Source organism: Aquila chrysaetos, chromosome 25, assembly GCF_900496995.4.
Source record: "Aquila chrysaetos chrysaetos chromosome 25, bAquChr1.4, whole genome shotgun sequence".
NCBI lineage: Eukaryota > Metazoa > Chordata > Aves > Accipitriformes > Accipitridae > Aquila > Aquila chrysaetos.
The window spans coordinates 4,643,306-4,667,545 of record NC_044028.1 but is presented as its reverse complement, the minus strand read 5'-3'; the positions used below and the strand labels follow the sequence as shown (position 1 = coordinate 4,667,545).

Here is a 24,240-nt window from a genome sequence, read left to right as displayed (position 1 = left end):
TGCCCTGCAAGCTGGGGACCCCCAAAAACAGATGCACCCCTGGCCAGGACAAGGCCATCGCACTCAGTTGTGAGCTCCAGAGAAGGGGCTGCCCCCAGGAGCGGAGCCCCCGTCCCATCTGCTGAGCCTTGGGGACCTCCCGTGGCACGAAGCAGAACTGCAGAGGGTTTGACCCTGCAGGACCGTGACAGTAACGTGGCGGCCGCGCTCAAGGCTGGGGGACAGCGGGGACACGCCGGAGCTGGGGACCACCGACTGCGTCGTGCGTCTCCCATCCAGCCGCCGACCACGGCGGGCCCTGCTTAGCTTTAGAACGCCGCTGCCCGCCCACCACCCCTCCCAGTCCTTTCCCCAACCAAGTTCGGCGCCACCACCCGAGCGCATGCGCGGCTCCTCCCGCCCGCCCCCCCCTCCCCGCGGGGCGGGCGCATGCGCGGCGGCAGTACGGTGGCCGGGAGGAGAGGCGGGCGGCGGGGGCGGGTCGGCGCAGGCGCGGGGCCGCTCCGCCGCCCGCAGCGTAAACAAGGGGCCGGCGGGGATGAGGAGGCCGCGGGTCCGCGGTGGGGGCCGGGGTCGCCGGGGTTGAGGCGTTCTGCCTGCTGGAGGCGTTTACCCGCCCCTCCCCTGCCCCCGCCGGACGGGGGTGGCGAGGGTCATCCCGCCATGAACTTGGCCAGTCAGAGCGGCGACGCCGGCAGCGGCCATCTGCTCTTCGCCAACTTCAACCAGGACAACACGTAAGGGGGCGGCGCCCGGCCTGAACTTGGCGAGGGGGAGCCCGGCCTGAACTTGGTGGGGGGGGACACGGCCGGGCGTGGGGAGGGGGCTCCTGAGGGAGGGCTGCGGCCGGGGGACGCTGAGGAGGCCTGGCTGTTGGGGGGGGTGGGTGGGCGTGGCTGGCTCCCCTCTTCCCTGGTGCCCCCCCTCTGCCCTGGTGCCCCCCCTTCCCATGGCAGGGAGCCCCGCTGCAGCCTCTGGCCTTTCTGCCACAGAGTGGGGCCGAGGTCTCCCTCCTCCCTGCAGCGAGGAGGGGTGGAAACAACCCCACCACCGCCCCCCCCCCCCCGCTTGTGTGTGGAGCTGCAGGGTGTGAGGCTGCCCTCGTAGGGACACGCAGCGGAGGGCTGATGGGCTGCTTGGGCTGTGGTTGCAGCATATCGCCTTCTCCCTCCCCCAGGTTGTTGCCCTGGGGAGGTTTTGTTTCTGGTACTTGTGAGGCATTGCTCGCTGTTGCGTTGGGAAAGGGAGGGAGGGCTGCTTCTGCTTCCTGATGGCCAGCTTTCAGGAGGGCCTGAGATAACGTGAAGACCCAAGTCTTCCAGGAGGAGCAAAGACTTTATCCGAAAGCTTGTTATAGCTATCTTTTCATACAGCTTTTTTATTTTCACTTGCTGTCTGTGTTGAAGCAGTATGCCTTAGGCTTAAAAGTATTTTTATGAGCCCATGCTTCTTTTGGTTTTGATTTTGAAAAAGAGGCCTTTCTCATGTAGTCCTTGAAGTTGTACTTATTCGTGTTTCAATTCTAGAAACAGTCAGGTGGTTCATGCTGCACATCTTGCAAATTATTTAACTGCTGCAGCATATTTGGATTAATGCATAATAATTTTTATATGGGGTATTAAAAAGCAATATTTTTCAATTTAAGAAATCCCTAGTAGTTGGAATTGGAGCACTAAAGATCCTTTAAAGAAGGATGCGACTGTCTGAAATACCTGAGAGATGAAACTGGGGAGCAATAACCGAAAGAACTTGTGCTTGAGAAAGGAGGAGTTTTGTTTTAGGAAGTGAGTAAGAGGAAATGATCTCAGGTTGGCATCACAGAGCATAATCCACGTGTGCAGGGGTGTTTTTTTCTTTTAACAGTTTATTTGTTCGTTTTACGAGCAATGATATCTTGTCCTTACAAGAGAGATCTCTGACTGTCTTCAGCATGTACTGTAGCATATGGGAATTGTGAAGGCGAGAAGATTTTTTTTTTTTTTTATGGTGACTGCCAAGATTGAGGAGAAAGGTCACATGACAGAAGGAAATACTCTGTTTGCTTTTGTAGGTTTTGTTGGGGGTGAAGAGGTGAACAAGTGGAGCTGGATAGACTTGAGACAAGAGACTTTAACAGTAAATAACTTATGATAAATGATGGGGGCGGAGCAATAGCCTTCTATGTATTAGTAAGTAAATCATTATCTGTATATTGATTCAAGCCAAAGACTTCTGCTCCTACTTTTCACGTTTTTTCATCAAGTACCATACAGAGCTTGCTCTGTCATTGTGCATATAAAACATGCCCATGTTTTGCTCCGATACCATCCATTTTTTTACCTATTACTGGATAAAACAAGTCATAATAACTAGGAAATCTGTCACCTTTTTCTTTCGCAGTTTATAAAGGTCATTATATATAAGTTTTTAAAGTTAAACTGTGCTGTCCAACGTTGGTGATCTAAAAGCATTAGTATTTCTCCTTCCTTAAAGCAACTGCCTGGTTTCAGTTGCAGCTTAGCTTTGTGGAGAGCTGTATATATTTAAAGATCACTGAGTTGTGTCAAAAAACTTCTTTTGAACAAGAGAGCTGCAGGCTTGACTTGAGAACAAACCCAAGACAGAAGTAAAAAGATACCAAACGTAATATAAGCTTATCTAGGTCTTCTTTGGTTTGTACACCTTGGAATCTTTCTTCAAGGAAGAGTAAAGTGTGATTCCTTTTTAACTTTGAGTTTGGGGGGGGGACGACAACATCTGTCTAATGATTTCTTTCCTCAACTGTGTATGCTACTTCACTACTTTTCCCATTTTGTTTTTCTAAATATCCAAAAAGTATTCTTCAATTTCTGTGCTATAGCTGATTTTTTTTTTTTTTTGGTATTCAGCATTCTAATGTCCGTTGTGCAGGTAGATTGATTTTTTTTTTTTAATATTATTTATATGTGTAAAGCACCTTGAGATTAGCTGATGAGAATTTTGGTGATGTATCTTTTTATGTGATCCAGACTGGGCCCATATATCTTTGCAATTCAAAGTATTGGATTACTAGGTCTTTTGTGTCATTTTTGAATATTTTTGCATTTTCAGATAGCCATTATACAATCACAGAATTGTTTAGGTTGGAAAAGACTCTTAAGATCTAGTCCAGCGTAAACCTAACACTGCCAAGTCCACCACTCAACCATGTCCCGAAGTGCCACATCTACTATAGAAATTACATAAATATAAAAAGGCTCCTGTTTCATATTCTTGTCTCAAAATAATGAGAATAATTTAAAAGGCCACTTACTTTGAGACAAATGAGATGGCTGGATGATGTTGAGTAAGTATCCCTTCTTTCTAATAATGTCTCAAAGACATCTCTCTAAGAAAAGTAGTAAGTATAAAACAAGTCTTGCAGATGTCTTTGTGAGCAGCGCAGCTTCTTAGTAAAACACTTGTCTGATGTGGTAAGTGACCCAAATAACCAAGTTACATTCTAGTTCTTAAACTGAGTAGAATTTAGTGGTTGTATAAGTTCTTTAAACTGAAGTGTTTGGGGGGTTTTTTGGTTGTTGGTTTTTTTGTGTTGGGTTTTTTTGGGGTTTTTTGGTTTTTTTTTTTTTAATTTTTCCCTACTTGTGATTTCTCTTAGTTTCTTGTTTGAATAGAGAAACAAGAAGTCAACTCTCTGGGTTTATTAGTATGCTATTCTATATATGTGGAAGATCACCGTTTACCAGGTGAGAAGAGCTGAAAAAAACTTAGTAGGAATGAATTACACTTTCTTATGCTGGGCCTTGGAAAGCTTACTTATTTTCAACTTATATTACAAGTAACTGGAGTCCTTCTCCAGACAGGCAAGGTAAACAAATGCATATTCTTTCAGCCAGTATATGAAAGACAAGCTTTGTTTACATCTTCGCAGTCAGTAGAGTTCGCATCATGTTTTAAGGTGTGCTTCAGTAATTAGAAAAATTGCTGACAGACAAAGCTGGAAAATAAATGACATGGGCACATTGTTGTTGTTAGAATTAAAGCTTTTACCTTCAACTGAACAAGGTGTCAGTTCCACTCATGCTCAAATGTGTCTTGCTTACCTAGACAGCAGAGCCAATTGCCTTGTATTAGGAAAAAGATGGTACTTGTTGCTGGTAAAAAAAGGTGTCAGGCTAACTTTTCCTAGGCTTTATGAAGGGTTGGTAATTAATTATTGTCTCCTGTAGGAAGGAGATGAGCTTCATGATGGCTTTTAGTCTTGGGAAATCAGATTGCTGGTAGTTAGAAGAATGTTGTCAACATAAAAGTTGCTGTTGCTTTTCCCACTTGTTGCAGCCCCTGGTGACTGAAGCAGATATCCTCTGTCTTGCTTTTAGTTGTTTGTTTTTCCCACACTTAACTTTTTTTAGTGTTCATTCATGGGTCCTGTATGTAGTAACATTGTCTCTTGGAATAGTATCTATGTTATTGCAAGTGTTGTCTTGCCTCTTTATTCCATATTGCCCTAAGCTTTATTTACATGAGAGTTTTGAATTATTGGCTGGGACTGGAACTCTGCCTGAAAACACTCCACCTATAATGCAGCAGAAGCGGTTGGTTTGTGGCTTCTCTTTGATATAATATGTTTTCATTAAGTAAAAACATGCAGAAGGTCATTTTCAGAAGGTGTTAGTGTGCTTGTTTTGGACCTAGCCCTTTTCCCCAGTGAATCAATCATTGCACAACTCAGCATGACTGGCATTCTCTGATTGAGAGGCAGAAGCTCCAGCTTGCAGATGAAAGTGAAGTAACCGATCAGAATTCAGGTATCCTAGCAAAACCATGTAGTAGAAGCTTGTGGGTGATCTCAGTGCTAGGTATGTTTTAGCAGCTGGAGATCTTTAATGATATATATTTGGTAAGAAGTACCGTTTAAACCCAACTGCTGTTTGTATTACTTCTGGGATAACTACTAAAACTGAGCATGGATGCATTTATGAAAAATTAAACTCACCTCACAAACTCATACAAGCTTTAAAACTCGTAAGGGAAATGGGTAATGTAATAGAAGTTCATAACTTTTTAAGCAAAGCATAACTTCAAGATCTCAAAGCTTATATGTATCTATGAAATAGGTAAAAGTTTCAATCTTTAAGTTGTAACACAAATATTCCCTTTGGAAGAACTTAAAAATTAACTTTTATGGTGTTCAGACTCAATTTACAAAAAAAAAAAAAGAGAAAAAACAAACAACAAAACACCAAAGAAAAAAAAACCCAAAGAACCTGCTTGTGAAATAATGCAAGTCAACAGACTGTAGAGAAGTTTTAGTTGCCTTTTTTAAAAATAAGTAATCACGTGACAGCACTTGGAAACAAAATAGTTGCTGTAGTTTTGAAAATAGATTCCTGATGAAAGGACAAAAGGAAGCCTTTCGTTTGGACTTCTACTGAAAACACTGGTGTATGCCTTATTTGCAAGGTCTTCCTTAGTCTCTGCTTTCATTTATGTTTGGAGCTACATGTGACAGGTATCAGTCCATATATCTGTTCTTTCTGATTTAATTCTGCCCTTTTTTCCCCAAATAAATCAGTTTCATTCTATGTTCTGAGCAAATGCTTGTAGCTCTAAAATTGTATAGCATGCCTCATGTTGCAGAAGTTGTATTCTAGTTCCCTTACTATGTGATGTTTGGATATCTGTAGTAAACTGCTTGTGGTGAGAGGAACAAGAGTTAGGTGCTGAGCATTCACTCCTCTGCCTTTGTTTCTCCTAGGTTCAGGTGTCATTCACCCATGATCCTTGAGGACAGGAGAGCTCTTTATTCCAAGGATGCTTTAAAGTAAATTAAAAAAGGAAGGAAAGAGCAGTCACGTAGCTCTCATGCTCAGGGAAGATAGCTGAGAGAAGCAATCGTATGTTGTGTTACTTGCTGTTGTTGCAATGGAGATAGCAGCTGAGGTGGGCTTGCCAGACGAACTGTTCCTCAGTGTGTGACAATTTGGATGGGAATTTGGCCTGAGAGTAGTGATGTTTACTTGGATTATGAACTTTCTGCTGTCCCAGCCTATTGCTGCATGTTAAATGATGAGCAAGTCTGGTCTCCTTTTGCTGTAGCAGATTTAAGTTTGTGTTGGTTTTCTTTTAATGGAAGAACAATGGGAAAATCTCCTGTGGGTTGTCAGAGTGTTGCTGACAAATCTGTTGAATGTATGAGTTTCTATATCTAGCTCTTGTCCAAAATAATGACATTCTTGACCCTTCTATTAAGACATGTTTGTGAGATGTTACGATTTTGGTTTCAGCAGACATTTGGGAGGGGGAAATAAAGCAAAGTAAGTTTCCTTAGTAATTCTTATGTCATTTCACTGATTTTTGTATTATTATTATTATTATTTTCCCCCTTTTCATCATAAGCCTTTGTTCACAAAATGTTTTGTCTTTGGAAATTTACATTGGTTTTGAAATGAGGTAGAGCATTAGTATAATGTGACTGTATCATAATGAAAGTAGGTTTAATTAACCAGTTTTTTAAAATAGTAATGACTTATGGAGTCATGTTTATACTGCAGCTGCAATTGATTTTAATCTTTGAGAAAGCTGCCCTTAGTAGGATCTTTCTGATTAACGTAGAATATTTCTGATTAATAGTTAAGTCCTCTATGATACGGAAAGGGAAAAACTGGTTTTCTTCCTTCTGTATGTATATTAAAGAAGTAAGAGAAAACCTATGTGATTCTAACCCATCTGAAAAACTTGTTTCTAAAGAGCCAGAGAGATTGAACCAGCTGATTTCCCACTCTAGGTGAGTGCACTTAGAGAGAATGTCAGCATCTTGAAATGAGTGTGTGAAAGATCTCATAACACTGTTTGCTTGATGAGGTTAGTTTTAATTATTTATGACAGCCGCTCTTGAAAATACTCTCAAGGTTTATGTAGTCTTGAATCAGACTACAGTATTATCTTTGAAAAAAGTGGGTAAACACAGTTTCATAAATCATGGCTATATTGGTAATTTTGTACTGAGTAGACAACCTTGATGATGGAATAGCTCAAAGTCTACAGTCTAAGGTGTGTAATAGAGGCTACACATAATAAAGCTAAAAAACCACCTGTGTGTAGCATAATGTTAGAAGAAAAAAGGCAATTTTTTTATATTGATTTTATTTTCAATTTCAGTCTCATCAGCTTCTGAAAATTGGTGATAATAAAGCATAACACCCATGTTGTAAAAAGAGCTTCTGATAAACTACAGTAGCTTCTTGTTGGCCACTGTCTATTTGAGCAATAGCTGAATGGCTTATTGATCATATTTCTTCCCCATATGGTTGCACATTTTTTTGGAGGCGAGGTAATTTTGGCTTGATACTTGTTTTGTGGATTTGGTCATTTAGATAGCTATCAGGTGTCTTAAGGGCTTAAGTGTAATATCAGTGCGCGGGAAGATGGGGGATTTAAATCATTATGATTATGCTGGTATAACAGCCTAGTGAGTTCTCTTATTACATATAAAAAGCCTTTTTCCAATAGTTTCATAAGAAGTAATTTGAGAGTACATTAAAAAAAAAAAAGAAAAAAAAAAAAGAAAACCAAAACAAACTCAATCCCTCCAAAACCAAGAATGCTGTTCTAGAAGAAAATGGGTTGTTTTGCAGTTACACTTGTATACTGAAACGGGTTTAATTATACTGACTCGAACTGTTCTGTGTAAACAAATGATTTGTGACTTCATCACCTTGATCCCGAAAGAAATAACAAAAAGCAGTTGCCATGGATGGAAAGGTCTGTTCTGTGCGTCTTCATTTTGGCTTCTACTCAGTCTAATGATTTTTATCGTGTATGCAGCTTGCTTTCACTATTGTCTAAAGCTTATTTAAACGAGGTATAGGTAGTTGGTAGGACAAGAAAAATAGGCTTCCTTACTGGTTTCAGTGATACTGTCAGTATGACATAGATACAGCAATATTCAGTATTTAAAGCTGTAAGTACAATACAGGAATCAATTCTGCTTAGTAATACACTCACAAATAGCTGCTTTGTGGAATTCTTTGTGAGAAAATCATCCTATGTCTTTTGTAGATCGTTTATATTGCAAGGAGTCTTGTGACTCCATTTATTTTTAACTCAACTGAGTGCTTGTTTACCTTTGTGAAGTGACAGTTTTAATGTCATTCTTTTGTTAAACTTTCTTTTGAGGGAAGCAGTAGATGATCTAAGAAAAGCTAACTCATTACTTTTTTTTTTTTCCCCAAATTGCAGTTTCATATTTTTTTCACAGAATTTGGATTTTCATTGAGTTGTACAAAAGTAGTTGAGGAAAAACACAGAAGTGTCTTTGGCAACTAATCAGATATAGTCTGCTGAACATACCGATTTTGTCTGAAGTAAAATTAAATTCACTATTTCTAAGGTGACTTAGAGGAGCAGCAACAAAATTTTGGTTTATGGTTGCTTCTTTGTCTCTAAGCCTAATATGCTTTTTTCATATCTTGGTTATTGAATCTGAGGAGGCTTACTTCTCTTGGCTGGATGGTGCATATTTTAATTTGAAGGTTTAAACCTTCTCAAATATAATTTCTTAGCTAGACTGTGCCAGTTGTACATTTTTCTAGAAGAGAAGGTCATACCATCATACAGAAGTTGATTTTATAGCTTGGGATCTTAATTTCAGAGGGCAAGCCATTTGAGGAACAATTTTTAATCTTCTGAGTACCTTGAAGTTTAAAAAGGGCTCACTTTGGAGCCATGAGAGGAAAATGCGGAAAGAGCAAGAAATCTAGGCATCTGTATTGTATTCTAAATGCAGAGCTAATTGTTAGTGCATCTGAATTATAGAGAATCCTCTTGCTGAGTTCAGAAGGGCATTTTGGCAGGCTGACTGGCAGCGTTGGGGTTTGAGCCTTGTATTGAATGACTTGCCACAGTTTGGCATATCAAAATACATTTTATTGGAATTTAATTAGTCTTTCTCCATGTGTCCTGGCAGTAAGAAATATATGAACTATAAGCATACTAATACATTTCTGCACAACTGTATTGACTGTTAATTTTCTTATTCTGTGGCATAAAATCATCCTCTGCATGGGGAGGGGAAAATAAGAATGTGCCATTGTCTGCTGCCTTGATGTGTAAAGACCTGCAAGACAAGCCTAAAGGTTTTTCTAGCTTAAAATTTAAGACCTGTCTTTGACTCTGACTGGAAAAGCAATTAAATGGTCTGTGAGCTAAGTGTGAAAATTGACTAATGGAGGAAAGAAGGGTTTGTAGTCAGTTTTTTAATGTTCTACTATTGTTAAAATCTGTTTAACATCAGTGACTAGCATTTTTAAGAGGGGTCCTCTGATCAAAGATTCGGCATGAGTATTTGTAAGACTGAGACCTAACAATGTTCTTCGGAGGTGCTAGAATGTCATCAAATAAAACCAGAGAAAATTAGAGTTGGCAGTCTTTAATTCCTTTTTTTTTTTTAATATGAAAGCTCTTTTGGGGTGGTTGGGGAAGGTTACAGTATCAAAAGCAAAAAATCCCCAGACAGCTCTGTTTAAAAGGTCTTGGAGGTCACCTCTAATGATGAGGCAATGATGTAATTGGTTTGCATTACATTATTCAAGTCATCATCTTTCTTCCACACTAAAGCTTTTAGTTTGTGTGGAGAAATCACCAATATGAATTGGGCAGTAGGCTTACATTAAGCTGTGAACTCTCATTTCATAAAATGTGAAGCAGGATTCCACACCTGGGGTAATTCTGAAGCTATTTGGCCTTTTCAGAGTTGAGAAAGCTATCTGTGTCTATCGTGGCTTTTTCGGTCAAGCTTTTTATTGCTCTTTGTATTGAGCTAACCCAACTGGAGTTTTAGAAAAGGGTAAGAATCTGTCCAAGGGTAATCACAGCTGATTTAGTTTATGTTCCTAACTGGCTTGTTTCTTTTTCAGATCCCTTGCAGTTGGCAGTAAATCAGGCTACAAATTCTTCTCTCTCTCTTCTGTGGACAAATTAGAGCAGATCTATGAATGCAGTGAGTATCTTCTTTTTTTCTTTTTTTTTTTTATCCCCTCAGTTGGCTGAATTTGGGAAGAATAAGACATGTTTCATTTTTTCACAGGTTGTTTGAAATTGACATAAGAGGAACCTTAAGTATCTGATGAAATATCACACAAATACAAAACAATTGATTGCTGGCAGGGTAAAACTACATATCAGTGTTCTGTATTTAAATTTAGCTGGTATTTTGTGAAATTTGGTAATAGCTATGAGGAGAACTCTTTGCTTTTCTAATTTTATGTCCAATAGCCAGGTTGTGTAGCAGCTGGGCATTAAAAAAAAAAAAGAATTTACTGGTGTGGGAGAGTGTCTTTTGGGTCTTTATGCTGGCTATTGAGGCAGGCAACCACTAATATACCTTTATCAAATAAGAAAACAAAGCCTTGATTATCTTTTTCTTTAATCCTAATATTTGCTGTTGGAAAAATAATTTTTAACGTGATAGCTGCAGGTTTACTCATCCAAAAGGGTGAATAATCCAAATTCCCATAACTTCTCAATACTGGTCACAGTTGAGTAGGATATGAAATGGAGGGAGGCGTGGGGGAGAAGTGGTAACCCCTGTTTTACCAGCAGTTCATAGACTTCCCTTTTTTGAGGTGCTAATAAGTAAAATATGAGTGCTATGCATGAGTATCCTTGCTTTCTTGTAAACTCCATGTGAACAGATGGTACCAGTAGCTATGATGTCAGCATTTATACTAGGATCCTGATGTACCATGCTACACAACAGACTTGTCTTCAGACTCCATACCCTAAGTGGACTGACCCTGTGGCATCTTAAGTTTGAAAATGGTGTGTGATTCAGATCACCTATTATCTGTGGTGACAGCCTGATTCTGTATACAGTCAATGGAGAGAAGTAATTGTGAGGTTCAAACTAGGCACCTGTGGTCAGGTTAAACTGTGTTGCAGCTACACCTGCCTGTTTGAGTCATGGTCTGGTTGTACTGGTTAATCGGTGGCTTGAATTCCATTTTATGCTGTTGAGTTTACGTACCTGACCTCAGTAGTATGTTAGGCACTTACAGTATCTGGCCTGATATCAACCCAGGAGACTCGGTGAAGATGACTCCTGTTACACGAGACACTGAATAAACACACTGAGAGAGACTGAACTGAACTTTGCAGGACTGCTTCTTCAAGGTAGTCCTTGAAAGAAAAATTACAAATTGGATAAAGTGCCTTGCTCACAATATTGCAATAAACTGATAAAGAAGCTGGGATTGGAATTTAAACCTGCTGATTCCAGTCTTGTCTTCAGACTGTTCTGGGATGCCTGTATTGGCTTAACCTCTTCAATATTGTAAGTTTTCTTCCATGAGTGTTAAGTCTGTAAATACAGAGCACAGAGTGTGAGGTAACATTTCGTAGAAAATGTGAAGGTTTGAGCTGTGTAAGCCAGCCTGTCCTGACCTTTGCTCGTAGGGCATGCAATGTCTGCAACAGATCGAAATATTTGAGATCTTCATTTTTTGTATGCAGTTAAATAATTTTCAGTCTTGGGCTTGCAAACCATGCCTCTTTAAAACTTGATAACTGGGTGGAGGGCTTCCAGTGTATTGGGTGCCTCCTTTCTGCAGGGAAGGGTAGCTTGAGGCCTCCGAGACATGTGCCTCCTGCCTCCCAATTTAGTTTAAGTGGGTCTAAAGACTTTGTGTTGTTTTGAGTGAGCACTTTTAAGGACCCCTCCCTCTCTTCTGTAATATTTGATCTGCCAGTTCTTGTGGAGGTGTCTAAAGTAAACTACAGAATGTGCCCCAGCTGTCTTGTGTTTGAGAGAACAACTGAAAGGAATGGGAGGTTTCTTTGTCTGCTCCCATCACTGACTTCTACTGTGATTCTGTACAAATCGCCTAACTCCCTGCTCAGTTGACCCCCTGTAAAAATAAGTATTAGATTGAAGGGTGCTTTAAGGCTTAATGAATGCTTATAACATGCTTCATGTTCTTGGATTAAAAATGGAATAAAAGCACAGCTGATCATAATCTAGCTGGTTCTAACCAGCTCTTGTCTGTGATGCTACATGCTTGTGTTTATGAAACTGTAATCTTGTTATGTATTTGCTCTTGTTATGTATTTGCTTGTTCTCCCCTCGCTGCTGATACTTAAACTGTCTTGCAGTTCTTCTTTATGTTCGTACTGTATTTTGAATCTGAGTTTCTGGCAATGCTCACTTGTGTAGTGTATAGAAAAATAGAAAAAAACCCTGTCATTAACAGCATTGCTATAGGACTTAACTAGTGCTTCTAAACATATGATTAATTCAGGTCAGCTGAATGTAGGATGTGCAGTATAGCCTGGTACTCTACTTGAATGGTTGCTCGTTAGGAAGCATACATGACTTCGCAGCTGTGAAGAGATTTTATCACTTCTTCCTGTTAGAAGACAAAGGAACAGAGGTGCATCCTGTATTTTTAAAGTGAATTTAATTAAAAGCCCATCACAAAGCTTTTCTCTAAAGGTAACTATCTGTATTATAGCAAATCTTTTTACGGTGAGACTGAAGGATTGTCTATACCTTTGAAGCGTTTTCCTTGTTGAAAGTTTTTTATTCTGTCTGTGACTGCTTAGTTCTTGATAGTGCTCTTCCCTGTGTGCCTTCCCTGCTGCCTACACTTCCCACCAGTGCAGCATAGGACAGGACTTTTTCCATCTGTATCTGTGCTGCTGTTCCTTCTCTGAAATACCAGTTCTGCCTGCCTGGGAGAGTAATAAATCCCAGAAGCTGTGTCTTAACACAGTTGCCCCTGAATGGGGAAAGAAGCTGTGCTTGCCCAGGAGCAGGGAGCAGTCAGATTGTGGGTTTTGGGTCACCTGGGTGCTGGTCTTGTGACTCTTGTAAAAGGATGCCATCGTCATGAAGGACTCCAGGCTTAGATAGAAACCTGAAAACCTATGCTGTAAAATATTTGAGAATCTTTTCTGTTACTAGTGTGATTCAAAGAACATGGACCTCTGCATTTGAAAGTCTATGTGTAAATTTATTGAAGCAGATTTTTGTATATCTTTTTCATGTGTTGTGTGTGGCATCAGGAAAATGGGCAACAATTCCTTGAAAACAAAGTCATTGCTAAAGTGCATTATCCCCTGTTGCTTGAGGAAATTGAATTTTCAAAGCCTCTGCAAGCTGTTTTCTCTTCTCTGGAAAAGTACCATATTAAATACGAGATTTAGATAAAAGTCAATTATGTTGCAAAGAATACTGAAAATGCTTAGCATAAACCTGCTCCTTTTCCATAAGGAGGCTACTTCTCTCTCTCGCTCAAAAGAATGTAGAGCATTAAATATTTTCTGTTCTTTTTCTTGAAATAACTGCCCAGAAAAAGCACTTCCAAAGCAGACATGTCACACAGTGATGACATTGTCATATGCTGAGAATGTTGGACAGAACATTTTTTAGGGAATTTCTGTCATTGGTGGTGAGAACAGTGCCAATTAATTATTTAATGTGTCTCTTGGCCAAAACAGAAGCTTACAGAAAAAAAGCTTTTTTGTTTTTTTATTTGGGTTTTTTTTTTTTTTTTTCCTACTGGCAGTTTTACAGTTTGGAATGTGTTAAACATTGAGCTAATGCAGATACTGACTTCTGAAAAATTTGGTTGTTTTGATGAATCAAGGCTAAAGGCTCAAGTTGCTTGTCTTGATTCAGTTCTGCAATGGAAGGGCAGGTGTAGCCAGTAGCAGCTGGTAGCTGTGGGAGAGCTGCAGAGAGTGGTAAAACTCTCTCCAGCTTTCTCCTGCTGTGAAAACTATGTCTGCTGTGTCTCTGGGGCTTTTGGAGGGGAGCTTCAGGGGATGGGCGGGGGAAGCACACATGCCAGGGTAACCGGTGGTGGGACTTGGACTCCTAACGAGCTTGGTCCAATACTGTACTGTAACCGAATGCTCTGAAAGGGCTTCTTTGCCAGAGATCCTGGACTCTCTTCCCTCCTGCTGACTTCCCCATATTTTGAATGGTGGCTTGTGTTCCTCCTTTGCCTCCAGTGCTTCCATAGTAGAATGCTTGACATAAGTAATGCTGTATTATGGCTATGTGTACATGCTGGGCTTTGGTGATTCCTGTACCAGTTGTTTTTAGGGACTGTCACGTAAAAGATGGTATATGTAAAAATACTAATCAGTGGCTGAAGCAGTCTTATAACAAATGAGTTTACTAGTTTTTTTGAGTACAATAACCTTTCTTTCCTCATGGAGAGGTGTGCAGAAACTCCAGTGTTTTTGGTCATCAAAAACCCTTCCATGCATAGTACAGCTCTAAAAGCAAAACAAAAAGCATACCAAAAAAAAAAAAAAAACAACCCCTTTGCTTACCTAGGTTTCTACAGAGATAAGAGAAGATTGTAGAATTCCAGAATTTGACAATTTGCCATTTTTTGTATTTCGCGTTTTTGGGCGGGGGGGGAGTAGATACTCTGCTCTGAAACATAAACTTGTATGACACCTCAGGGTGGGGAGCAGGGAGGAAATCTGTGTAAATCAGCAGTCACCATGTAGATTTTCTGCTTTAAAAGCCTGTCCTGCATCCCACCTTGACTCTGAGCTGTTGTGGCAGAATGTTTGTGGTGTTAAACTATATTTTCTTAGACAGTATTTCCTGTTGATGTGCATCATTCTTCTTCCCTGAAATCTCCCTCTGTATTTTTCCCTCATTATTGTGATTCCTCAGCTGACACAGAAGATGTGTGCATTGTGGAGAGGCTGTTCTCCAGTAGTCTGGTGGCCATAGTTAGCCTTAAAGCTCCACGCAAGCTGAAAGTTTGTCACTTTAAGAAGGGGACAGAGATTTGCAACTACAGTTACTCCAACACCATCTTGGCTGTCAAACTCAATAGACAGGTGAGTAGTAATTTTGACTAGGTGAAAACACGGGAAGGAGTTGTGGATCTTATTCTGGCACTTCCTCTGCTGATTGATGTCTCTTCCTTTGGTGACAGAATTGCTATTTGAAATTAACTTGTACTTTTCCAACTGTAGCTTCTGTATGGCATCTCAGTGCTCGTAATTCGTTAAGTATTTTTGGTTCTATGTTTATGTATTTACTTAGGAAAATGCCCTGAGTAAGCTGGGCATGCTTTGAGTAGGAGGTTGGACTAGAGACCTCCTGAGATCCCTCCCAGTGTGAATCATCTTGTGATCCTAAATGTGGAAGTATGTGAAACTGACAATTTCTGTTCAGGCCTAAACTTAAAATTGTTATCTATTCACTTTTTATGTTTTTAAATATAGTTTGCTGAATTCTTTAAAAAAAAAAAAAAAAAAAAAAAAAAAAAAAAAAACCCAACCAACTGAACTGGTGAAGTTTTTGACTTAAGTACCTGGAACCATAGTTTGCTGTATTGCTAAATCATTAGTAGGCTCTTCCACAAAGACAGACTTCTCCGTCTTCGACCAGTTCATTCAAACTAGAGAGAATGGCATTGGAAGGAGAAAATTTTCTTAGTGTCCGTTCCTGCCCCCAAACATCAGGTGTGGGAGGATGGGATTCCTGTTTAAAACCGTAAGGGGAAACACTGGTTAATTTGATTTTTGGCATAGTGAGATAGCGTTAAATGAGTAACATCTTGTTAGTCATCCAGATGTAGTCTATGAAAGTGTAAATGAGATGTTGAAGAATTTAATCAAAGTTTAAAAAAAAAAAAAAAAAGCCCCTCACAAATGATTATAAGTAATAGGCTCTATAAATGGTTAAAAAAAGTCTTCTCTGTTTTTTCTGTTTAGCCAAAGCAGAAAATTATTTCCACATGTGAATTGCCCTCTCGAGGGGGGGAAATAGATATGGGCAGGTACAGAATAAGAATTAAAATAGCTTTAAATGAAGGTTTCTGGCTTGCTGACTTAAACTAGTAATGTAAATCATTTTCGTTTAAATCAATTTGCACTAGCGTGGTTGAGGAAAGTCAAGTGCAGTGGTCAGTTCAAGTGACCGAGTGTAGTATTGCGCTGTTGAAGCCTTGTCAAGAGGTGTAACTTGTGTATCTTCTATCAGACTCTTATTTCTTCCCATCAGGTGGGTACAACCTTTTCTCTATTGGAAGGTACCTACTGCTTTTTTGGATACAGTTTTTTAGGATTGATAAATTAATGTAAACTCCCGTTTGATATCAGCATTTCATCCTCTTTCCCCTGTCTAGAGGCTGATAGTATGTCTGGAAGAGTCTCTTTATATACACAACATACGAGACATGAAGGTATTACATACAATCAGGGAGACACCTCCCAATCCTGCCGGTAAGTATGTTGTTAGAAGATAGCATAACTCTGAAAAGTGCATTCTGTGTCAAGGTACAACGTTTCCTAGAGGGAACTGTAGCATTGTTAATTCCACTTCCAGATAAAAGTAACAAATTAAATACATGAGTGTTGTCTTAAAGCCTACCCATTTAATCCAGGTGAGCTTTTTGAGAACAAATAGCAGACTCTGCCTTAAACTGCATCTTCCCAGTATTTTAGTCTCTTAGAGTGGATGTGTTGAAGTGTTAGAAAGAAGTAGTAGAGATACAAACTGGATTTTGCCAGCACTTGGTATGGTTAAAGGCTTTATCAGGTTAATCCTTTAGGTGTCATGGCAGACGTGGAAAATTCTACTGCTTAATCAGTTACTGTAGCTCTGTTGGTATTCTTCCTTTTCTACTTTATATTAAATTTTAACTTGCGTTAAATAGTTGAGTATGTTGCAGGCTGATTCTGAGATTACTCATCCTTGTTCTGTTTCTATTGATACCTTGTGAGGATAACTTGATTTATCTTTGTAATATTCAAATGCAGAATCAGAAAGTTTTGCTGCATAAGTCTTGGAATTTACCTCTTTCTAATTCTGTTTCTGCATCCCTTTTAGGGTTGTGTGCTTTATCAATAAATAACGATAACTGCTACCTGGCCTATCCAGGAAGTGCAACTATTGGAGAAGTACAAGTCTTTGACACCATCAATCTGGTAAGGATCTTTGTGAATGCTGTTTCCACTTCTAAAGATGCAGGTTTTGGAAACAATTTAACTCGCTCGGAGAGGAATTACTAGACACTCAGTTAGGTTCCCCTACATCAGTTTGAAGTATCTCTCATAGCTAGGCTTCGCAGAACGTCAGCAAAGAAAACACAGACGCTACTATTAGATTTGAGTAGAGTTGGGCAAATGGGCGGAGCGAAGTGAAGTAATTTCTGTTTTAATTGTCTTTTAAGTATCCTACTGCTTGTACTCTCTATGCACATGCTTCAGTGATAATTTTATGTACTTTTACTTAGCAATTACTGAAACACTTTATGGACAACAGCTTCAGTATTTAAGACCCATATTTGCCTTGAATGCTCTTAAATATGCAGTCTTAAGCTGCAAACATGTAGCTTTTAACCTGTACTGTACTAAGGTTATACTTTATTGATTCACTCCTGCAGAGAGCTGCTAATATGATCCCAGCTCATGATAGTCCCTTGGCTGCTTTGGCATTTGACGCAAGTGGTACTAAACTTGCCACTGCATCAGAAAAGGTAAGGTGGCTTTTTTATTGACTTGCCAACAGTGATAAAAATGAAATTTGTTTCTAAGCATTTTAAGTAAGTTTAAGCATGCAGAATTCCATGTGCGAGTGCCAAAAAAGAAGGCTTACAGTTATAAAGGCAAATCTAAGTTAAGAACTGTTAATGATATTTGACACAATTTCCATGCTGTGAAATGTTGGATAATAAGGTTATTTAAATAAATACATTTTAATCTGGCTGTAATCAGGGCAATCCTCTAAGTGTTTCTCCCTTTAGTGCAGGATACTTACTAGAAATTAGTTGTCTTGTCTTGATGCTGTCTTCCTAATGAAAACAAGACAGCTAAAGTCAGAACAGAGAGAAGTATCTTGCCAGTCTTTGGCACACAATGACAAATTGTCCATCTAAAAAGTCTGAAGCCTCTGCTCTTTGGGTAATAAGCTTAGAATATAAAAGTGTAACTGATTGCATCTGATAAAGACACAAAGACATCCAGGTGACTGTGCTTGTGGTACTCATCTCGTGTGGTCATTTTCGTGTTCAAATATGATAAGAAGGGCTGTTCTTGATGCATAGCTTGTTCTCTACATTAGTAGCTCCCACCTCTTGTTGTTTCTCTGCTCTTCAAACACATCCTACGAGCAAGCTCCATAAATATTTCATGCTAGTATGTGGTGTGCATCAACGGCAATAAGTTAACAGCAAAATGGTTTGCTGCTTGTAGTTGTACTCTGCTCACTAGAGCTAATACACAATGAATGAATGTGAAACAAATAATTTTTTTTTTTTTCTTTACAGGGGACGGTAATAAGAGTGTTTTCCATTCCAGAGGGACAGAAACTCTTTGAATTCCGAAGGGGAGTGAAGAGGTAAAGTTCAACTGGGCTAATTATCTGAAGCTCATTCCATATGGTAGATCTCCAGTATGTTCTGCAACTGAGCTGGCATCCTCATTTTTGCCTATTTTCATCTTTATTCATTCCTGCCTGTACACTTATAACAGTTTCAGCTTGAATGTCTTCCAGTTTCGCTCCTTTGGACTTGGCTATTCCATAAATCAACCCTGTCAGAACTGTACTCCCTCTTGCCTTTTAAAAATTTATTGGTGAGGGAACTTGTTTAAAGTGGGTCACCTATTGTAAGATAAATTGTATTCTTAATGGCGATTGGAGGCAGTACATCTAATATTCTCTCTCTCTTCTAAATCCTGCTAGTGCTGTGATCATTGATAGCCATTGTGAAATGGTACTATGATTTGTGGTAACTAGCAACTCTAGTTCTACTGTACTTTATACAGAGGTAAGACTGAGTTCAGATTGTTACTAATTAACCCCCCATATCTGGTGTACATCAGAGTTGAACATCATTAATGGGGATCTTGCTCTTGAAGGGCTTTAAGAAGGTATCAGAGCGTTCAGAATACTTACTATGGAAATGTTCTTTTTTTCTTATTTGCGAAGCAGTGGTGACTTGAGAAATCTGCTTAATTATTAATTAAGCCAAATACTCCAGCTTAATTGCGAGTCACCTGCAGTCTCTGACAGGAGAGGAAGAGCAGGTGAGTCTACCATGCAGCCACAGTTCCTCCAAGCTCTCACAGTACAGCTTGTGTGAACATTATGGAGCTCCTTAGTGGTGAACGTGCAGAAAGACTCCTACCTACCAAAATGGAGAAGTAATATTCTCATTTAAGTCAATTCCCATGAGTTAGTTAACACTAGCTTTCTTCTTAGACCATTTGGTACAGTACTGAATGTCAAAAATAATGCTTCATTGTTTTTCCTTTTTTTTTTTTTGCCCCCTAGGTGTGTGAGCATCTGTTCGTTGGCTTTCAGCATGGATGGCATGTTTCTGTCTGCATCCAGTAACACAGAGACGGTGCATATCTTCAAACTTGAGACTGTGAAAGAAAAGTATGTTTCAGAGTTGCCTTAGATTTTTCAAGGAAAAGGCCTTAAAATAAATTATACTCAATAGGATGAGTTCTCCAAAGTGTGGACAGACTTCTTTTGAACACTTCTGTTAAGTAAAGGGCTTAAGAAGTCACTTACGAATCAGCAACTGTAGCTGAGCTCTGTACTGTTCTCTTGGTGAACAGAAAAGGTATTTCTGCCTAAGAGAAATTGGCCATATTTGGCAGAGGAATGTGGAGCAGTTGTAATATTTTCAGTTACATTTGTGTTTCACCTCTTCTCACATCCATATGGGAAGAGCTATCTCAGCAATGCCTTCTAACTGCCTATAGGGCTTTAAAAGGCATCAGCTTGTAAAATATTCCTATTTGTGATTTGAGTGGACAGTCTTAACTTGCATTTCTGCAGAAGTTGTTGGAAACAATGATTTGCTTAGTGATAGACAGTTGAATAAAATCTTGGAAGTGTAGCACTTTCTGGTAGATCTTGCTTTTGTATAATGAACCTTATGAAATGCAGTTTTATAAGCAGAAGTATCAGTTTACAGTCAAACATGCTTAAATAACAGGTTGAGGGTACTGTAGGATACATTGTGCCCTGTAGCATAAATGGAGTGCATTAGAGTTCTCAGGGGTGTTAGTTATTTCTGAAGAGAAACAAATAGCTGCTTAATATCTTAGAAGAATGTTTCAAAGTGTTTACACACCTTTCTTTCTAATGTGAAAGCGAAGTCAGTCACTTTTTTCTTCTGATTTGTAGACCTCAGGAAGAGCCTACAACCTGGACAGGTTACTTTGGAAAAGTGCTGATGGCCTCAACAAGCTATCTGCCCTCTCAAGTAACAGAAATGTTCAACCAGGGTAGAGCCTTTGCTACAGTCCGCCTGCCGTTCTGTGGGCACAAAAACATCTGTGCGCTTGCCACGTGAGTAAAGAAATTGAGCCTGCATTCATCACCCACTGGATAGCCACGTTGGGCTATGGAGAGGCTGACACTGTAGGACATAACCTCCTCTCCAGCAGGGCGGGTAGTACGCACAACGATGGATCACCTGTAATCATTTCAAATCCTCTTCCCGTTCAAGAGCAATGTGTTAGAGCTAACACCTCACAGTCCTATGAGAGGAGGAGGAAAAGGCATAATATTTGGATGAGAATAGACTATTTCTAATTGTTGTTTAAAGATGTCTTTTAATTTTGAAAGAAGAGTGTTGAGAACAGACCCATGGGCTTACGGCATTTGCTTCTGTTAGTGCTAGGGGGAGTGATACTGTGTGTTGTGTTAGTGAATTGCAAAATTAGGCAATCCAGACTAACCATTAAAGATGTCTTTGAAAGCAAGTTCATGTTGTTCTTGTCTCTGAAACAGCATAGCATTCATTAAAGTTAATTTTGAGGAGTAGATAGAATCTTTAATCTGTCTTCACCAAAGGCAGGTGCCATTTGGCACAGCTACCAAAGCAATAAGCTAAGCGGTAGTAAGCTTATTTTGTGGGGGTTTTACAGTTTTTATGCTAAATTGACTTCACGTCTGTAATCCCACTCCTCTGATCTCAAAGCATCCTTTAAGGAATAGTTAAGCTTTGTAACATTTCTGAAATAAGTAAATACTTCCCGTTAGAATATTTGTCTCTGGAGTTGCACGAAGCTTGGTAACAGGGTGGTAACTTCTGAATCTGTTTTACTGGATTATATAGAAGTTGCTCAGTTTCTGTGGCATCCCATTAGCCCCAAAGTGTGGTTATGCCTTACCTTTTTTTACACACAGTTTTTTCCTAGGTGCTCTGTCTGACTTAGTGTTCTCTGTCTACGAGTAAGAGTGTGGGAAGTAATGGTGTAAAATCATGGGAGGGGAGGAGAGTGTGCTTTCTTAAGTTCTTATTGATCTATTGCTCTCCCCTAAACCTTTCTAGAATCCAGAAGATCCCTCGTTTATTGGTGGGAGCTGCTGATGGGTATCTCTACATGTACAACCTAGACCCTCAAGAAGGAGGAGAGTGCACACTAATGAAGCAGCACAAGTAAGTCCACATTAGCCGAGGACTGTTGTATTTTATTTGTTCACAAAATCCAGTTTTTTCTTAAACGTAGTTCTGTTGTACAAAAGTCTAACTTGGAACAGCTCATTTCTTTAAACTAATCTTTTTCCAGACCTCTGACATGAATGAGTAACTTCAGAATCCCCCTGTGCCTTCCTTCCTAGTATCTACTACATTAAGCACCGCTTTACCAGCAGAAACTTAACACTGTCCGATCGCAGTGAAGGATCAATCGCTGTTAGCTGTATGATCCTGTTTCCTCTTGGCAGTTTGAGTTGAGTTACTTAAACAAGAACTTGAAACGTCTGACAGAATCCTTTTCATCAATAAATGAAGCGGTTACAGAGATGAGAAAGAGATGTTGCTCTGACTTCACAGAGGGGAATCTGGCCTATGAATTTTTCTGTATTCTCTCTTTACCAGTGTCCTTATTAAACTTCCTTGCATGTAGGCCACCCAACTAATGTTCGGTAGCAGTACTGTAGAACACTTAAGGAAAATACGACCCGGCATTGTTGTTTTTTAATAACGTTTGGCAGGAAAAGCTAGGGTAATATAGTCGGATTAGTTACATGATCAATCATAGGATTAAAGCCGCCGATAACTCATGAAGATAATTCAGGTTTGCAGCTTTGGTCAATCTATAATACTGGTCAAAAATCATACCTTTATCTGATCATTTTAAGGTATGACCTCTGGTTTCACTTGTAGATGAAATGAAGTCTCAGAGGGAAGTTTTTATCAAGTTCTTAATCTCTGAAATACTTTAATACCTTCACTATAGGGTTTTCTAGTATATGTGTATGAAGCAACCGCTTATGTTGTGGACAGAGCTCAAAAGACAATCTGTAATATTGCTGGTTGGAATGGTTACTGGTTTTTCTTTTTTAATCATGTGCTCTTGTTTTGAGTCTTTTTTCACAGCATCGACTACTAGGATTTAGATTCTGATGCCATGTCAGAGGCAAGCATGTCACTGATGCGTCTTCAGTATTAAATATGAAATGTTGTCAAATGCCATCTTGACAGTCCTCTGGAGTGGAGGGACCAAGTTCTTCCTGTTACATATGTATATGTATTATTCTTGCATATCTAATGAGATATTCTTCTGTAGCTGTCAACTAAAGCTGTATTATGCCCAGGTAGATCACCTCTCCAGCTAACCTCTCTCTGCTTGGTAGGCTCGATGGCAGTATGGAGCCAGCCAACGAAATTCTAGAGTCTGCATCCCATGACCGGCCATTGGTAGCGCAGACGTACAGTGCTGCTGTGACTAAAGGTACATATGTGCCTTCCTCACCCACAAGGCATGGTAAGGAGAAGGCTGGAAATGGAGCAGAGAGCACCTCTGCGTATTGCTTCTCTCTAGATGGCTGTGAGCTCGTCTACTTCGACACTGAGCTTTTCGTAACTGTGGGTGTGATGTGGAGCATTGGTGAGCAGTAGGAAAAGAGCACTTGTACAGCAGCCTCCTATAGATGGATCAGTCATCTTTGCTACTTTGAGTAGAACTTTGTCTTGAATTGTGGTTGATTAGTGATAGTTGCAGCACTTGCCAAATGGTTCTAGAGATGCCCTAACATAACTATTTCGTACGGGAGTCCTGCATCCAGACCTCATGCAAAGTATCTGAACTATAGCCCCCCCCCCCGCCCTTTTTCTTTAACAAGGTTGATAGGAGCACTTACTGTTCCTTTATGGGAACAGTGACCTTTTAGCCTGATTTGCTGCTCTGTTAAATTGAGAGGATGAGAATTTGCTTAATGCTGCAGCTCAAGTGGAGCTTCTACCATCTTTGTATGGCACTCAGGTCAGTGCTTTAGCTGCAGAGGCAGGACTGTCTGCATGTATAGCCTCAAGACTGCAGTTGCAACTGTAATGCATGGGTGGAGATTAAGAACATCAGCCTGCCCAAAGCACGGGTACGTGTTGCACACACACGGAGTAGTTTAATTTTGATTATAAACTGCTCTTGGCTTGGAGAAACACGATCATGATGAAAGCAAACATAGGGTAGCAGTGAAACTGTTGCAAGGAACGTCTGGTATTTCAGCTCCAATCATTCACTGTAGATCCAAGCCTTAGTTTGTGCTGCTGATCCCCCAACTACTTGTTCCTTTCTCTCCAGCCTATACGGATGACCTGGGTGCCGTGGGTGGAGTTTGCCTGGAAGATGAAACCAACTCACTTAGATTGGATGAAGACAGTGAGCATCCTCCCATGATCCTTCGGACGGACTAAACTTTGACCTGTGAACTCACTCCTGAAGCAGAGAACACTGGCTTGATGTTTCTTGAGGAATCTCGTGTTATGCTGCTATGAACTTTGACATGAGTTGGGAGAGAGGATGACAGACTCTTACAGTTTTAAGTCGTAGCTGTAGTTCTAATTCTATACAATTGGAAAAATATATGGTTTTCAATTCAGTGGCTTTTAATCTTGCTTATCTATTTTAGCTGTGTTTATTTTTTTGTTGCCAAAACCTGCTGTTTGTGCAGCCCTCAGAGCCTACTAGCTTTGCATGCGTTCATGTGCCAAGCAAGCATAGGAGGGGGAGAGAGAGAAGCCACTTTATAACAAACTCAAGTTTGTATTTTTTTTATATATGTATATAATATTTAGCTTATATAAGGAAGGAGTAGAGAAGTGGTTCTGGAAGCTGAGACTAGTTCTGCACTGACAAAGGTCCAAATGGTTTCCTGTGCATGGGCTTGCAGGCATACCTAGTGACTGACATGCAACCTTTCAAATGCAATGGCCTGTTTTTTTGGGTTCTCCCTCCCCTTTCCTGGACCATTTTGTTAATTAAAATTCCTTCTGAATGTTG

The 24,240-nt window shown here is 40.0% G+C and overlaps 1 protein-coding gene across 5 annotated transcripts; it reads left to right on the top strand.

Annotated features, from left to right (window-relative positions):
* The first annotated feature begins 475 nt into the window (after nucleotides 1-475).
* WIPI2 (WD repeat domain, phosphoinositide interacting 2) lies at nucleotides 476-24,240 on the top strand. 5 transcript variants are annotated; one of them, XM_030002053.2, is made up of 12 exons: nucleotides 476-737; nucleotides 9,876-9,958; nucleotides 14,654-14,823; nucleotides 16,119-16,215; nucleotides 16,823-16,920; nucleotides 17,379-17,471; nucleotides 18,261-18,331; nucleotides 19,268-19,375; nucleotides 20,135-20,299; nucleotides 21,288-21,395; nucleotides 22,595-22,692; nucleotides 23,542-24,240. In XM_030002053.2, the coding sequence occupies exons 1-12, from the start codon at nucleotides 664-666 to the stop codon at nucleotides 23,652-23,654; spliced, it is 1,278 nt and encodes a 425-aa protein (XP_029857913.1). In that variant the 5' UTR covers nucleotides 476-663; the 3' UTR covers nucleotides 23,655-24,240. The 5 variants fall into 5 exon arrangements, with proteins under 5 accessions (XP_029857913.1, XP_029857912.1, XP_040976211.1 ...); XM_030002052.2 differs by having other exon boundaries at nucleotides 22,595-22,725; XM_041120277.1 differs by lacking the exon at nucleotides 476-737 and adding an exon at nucleotides 6,588-6,745.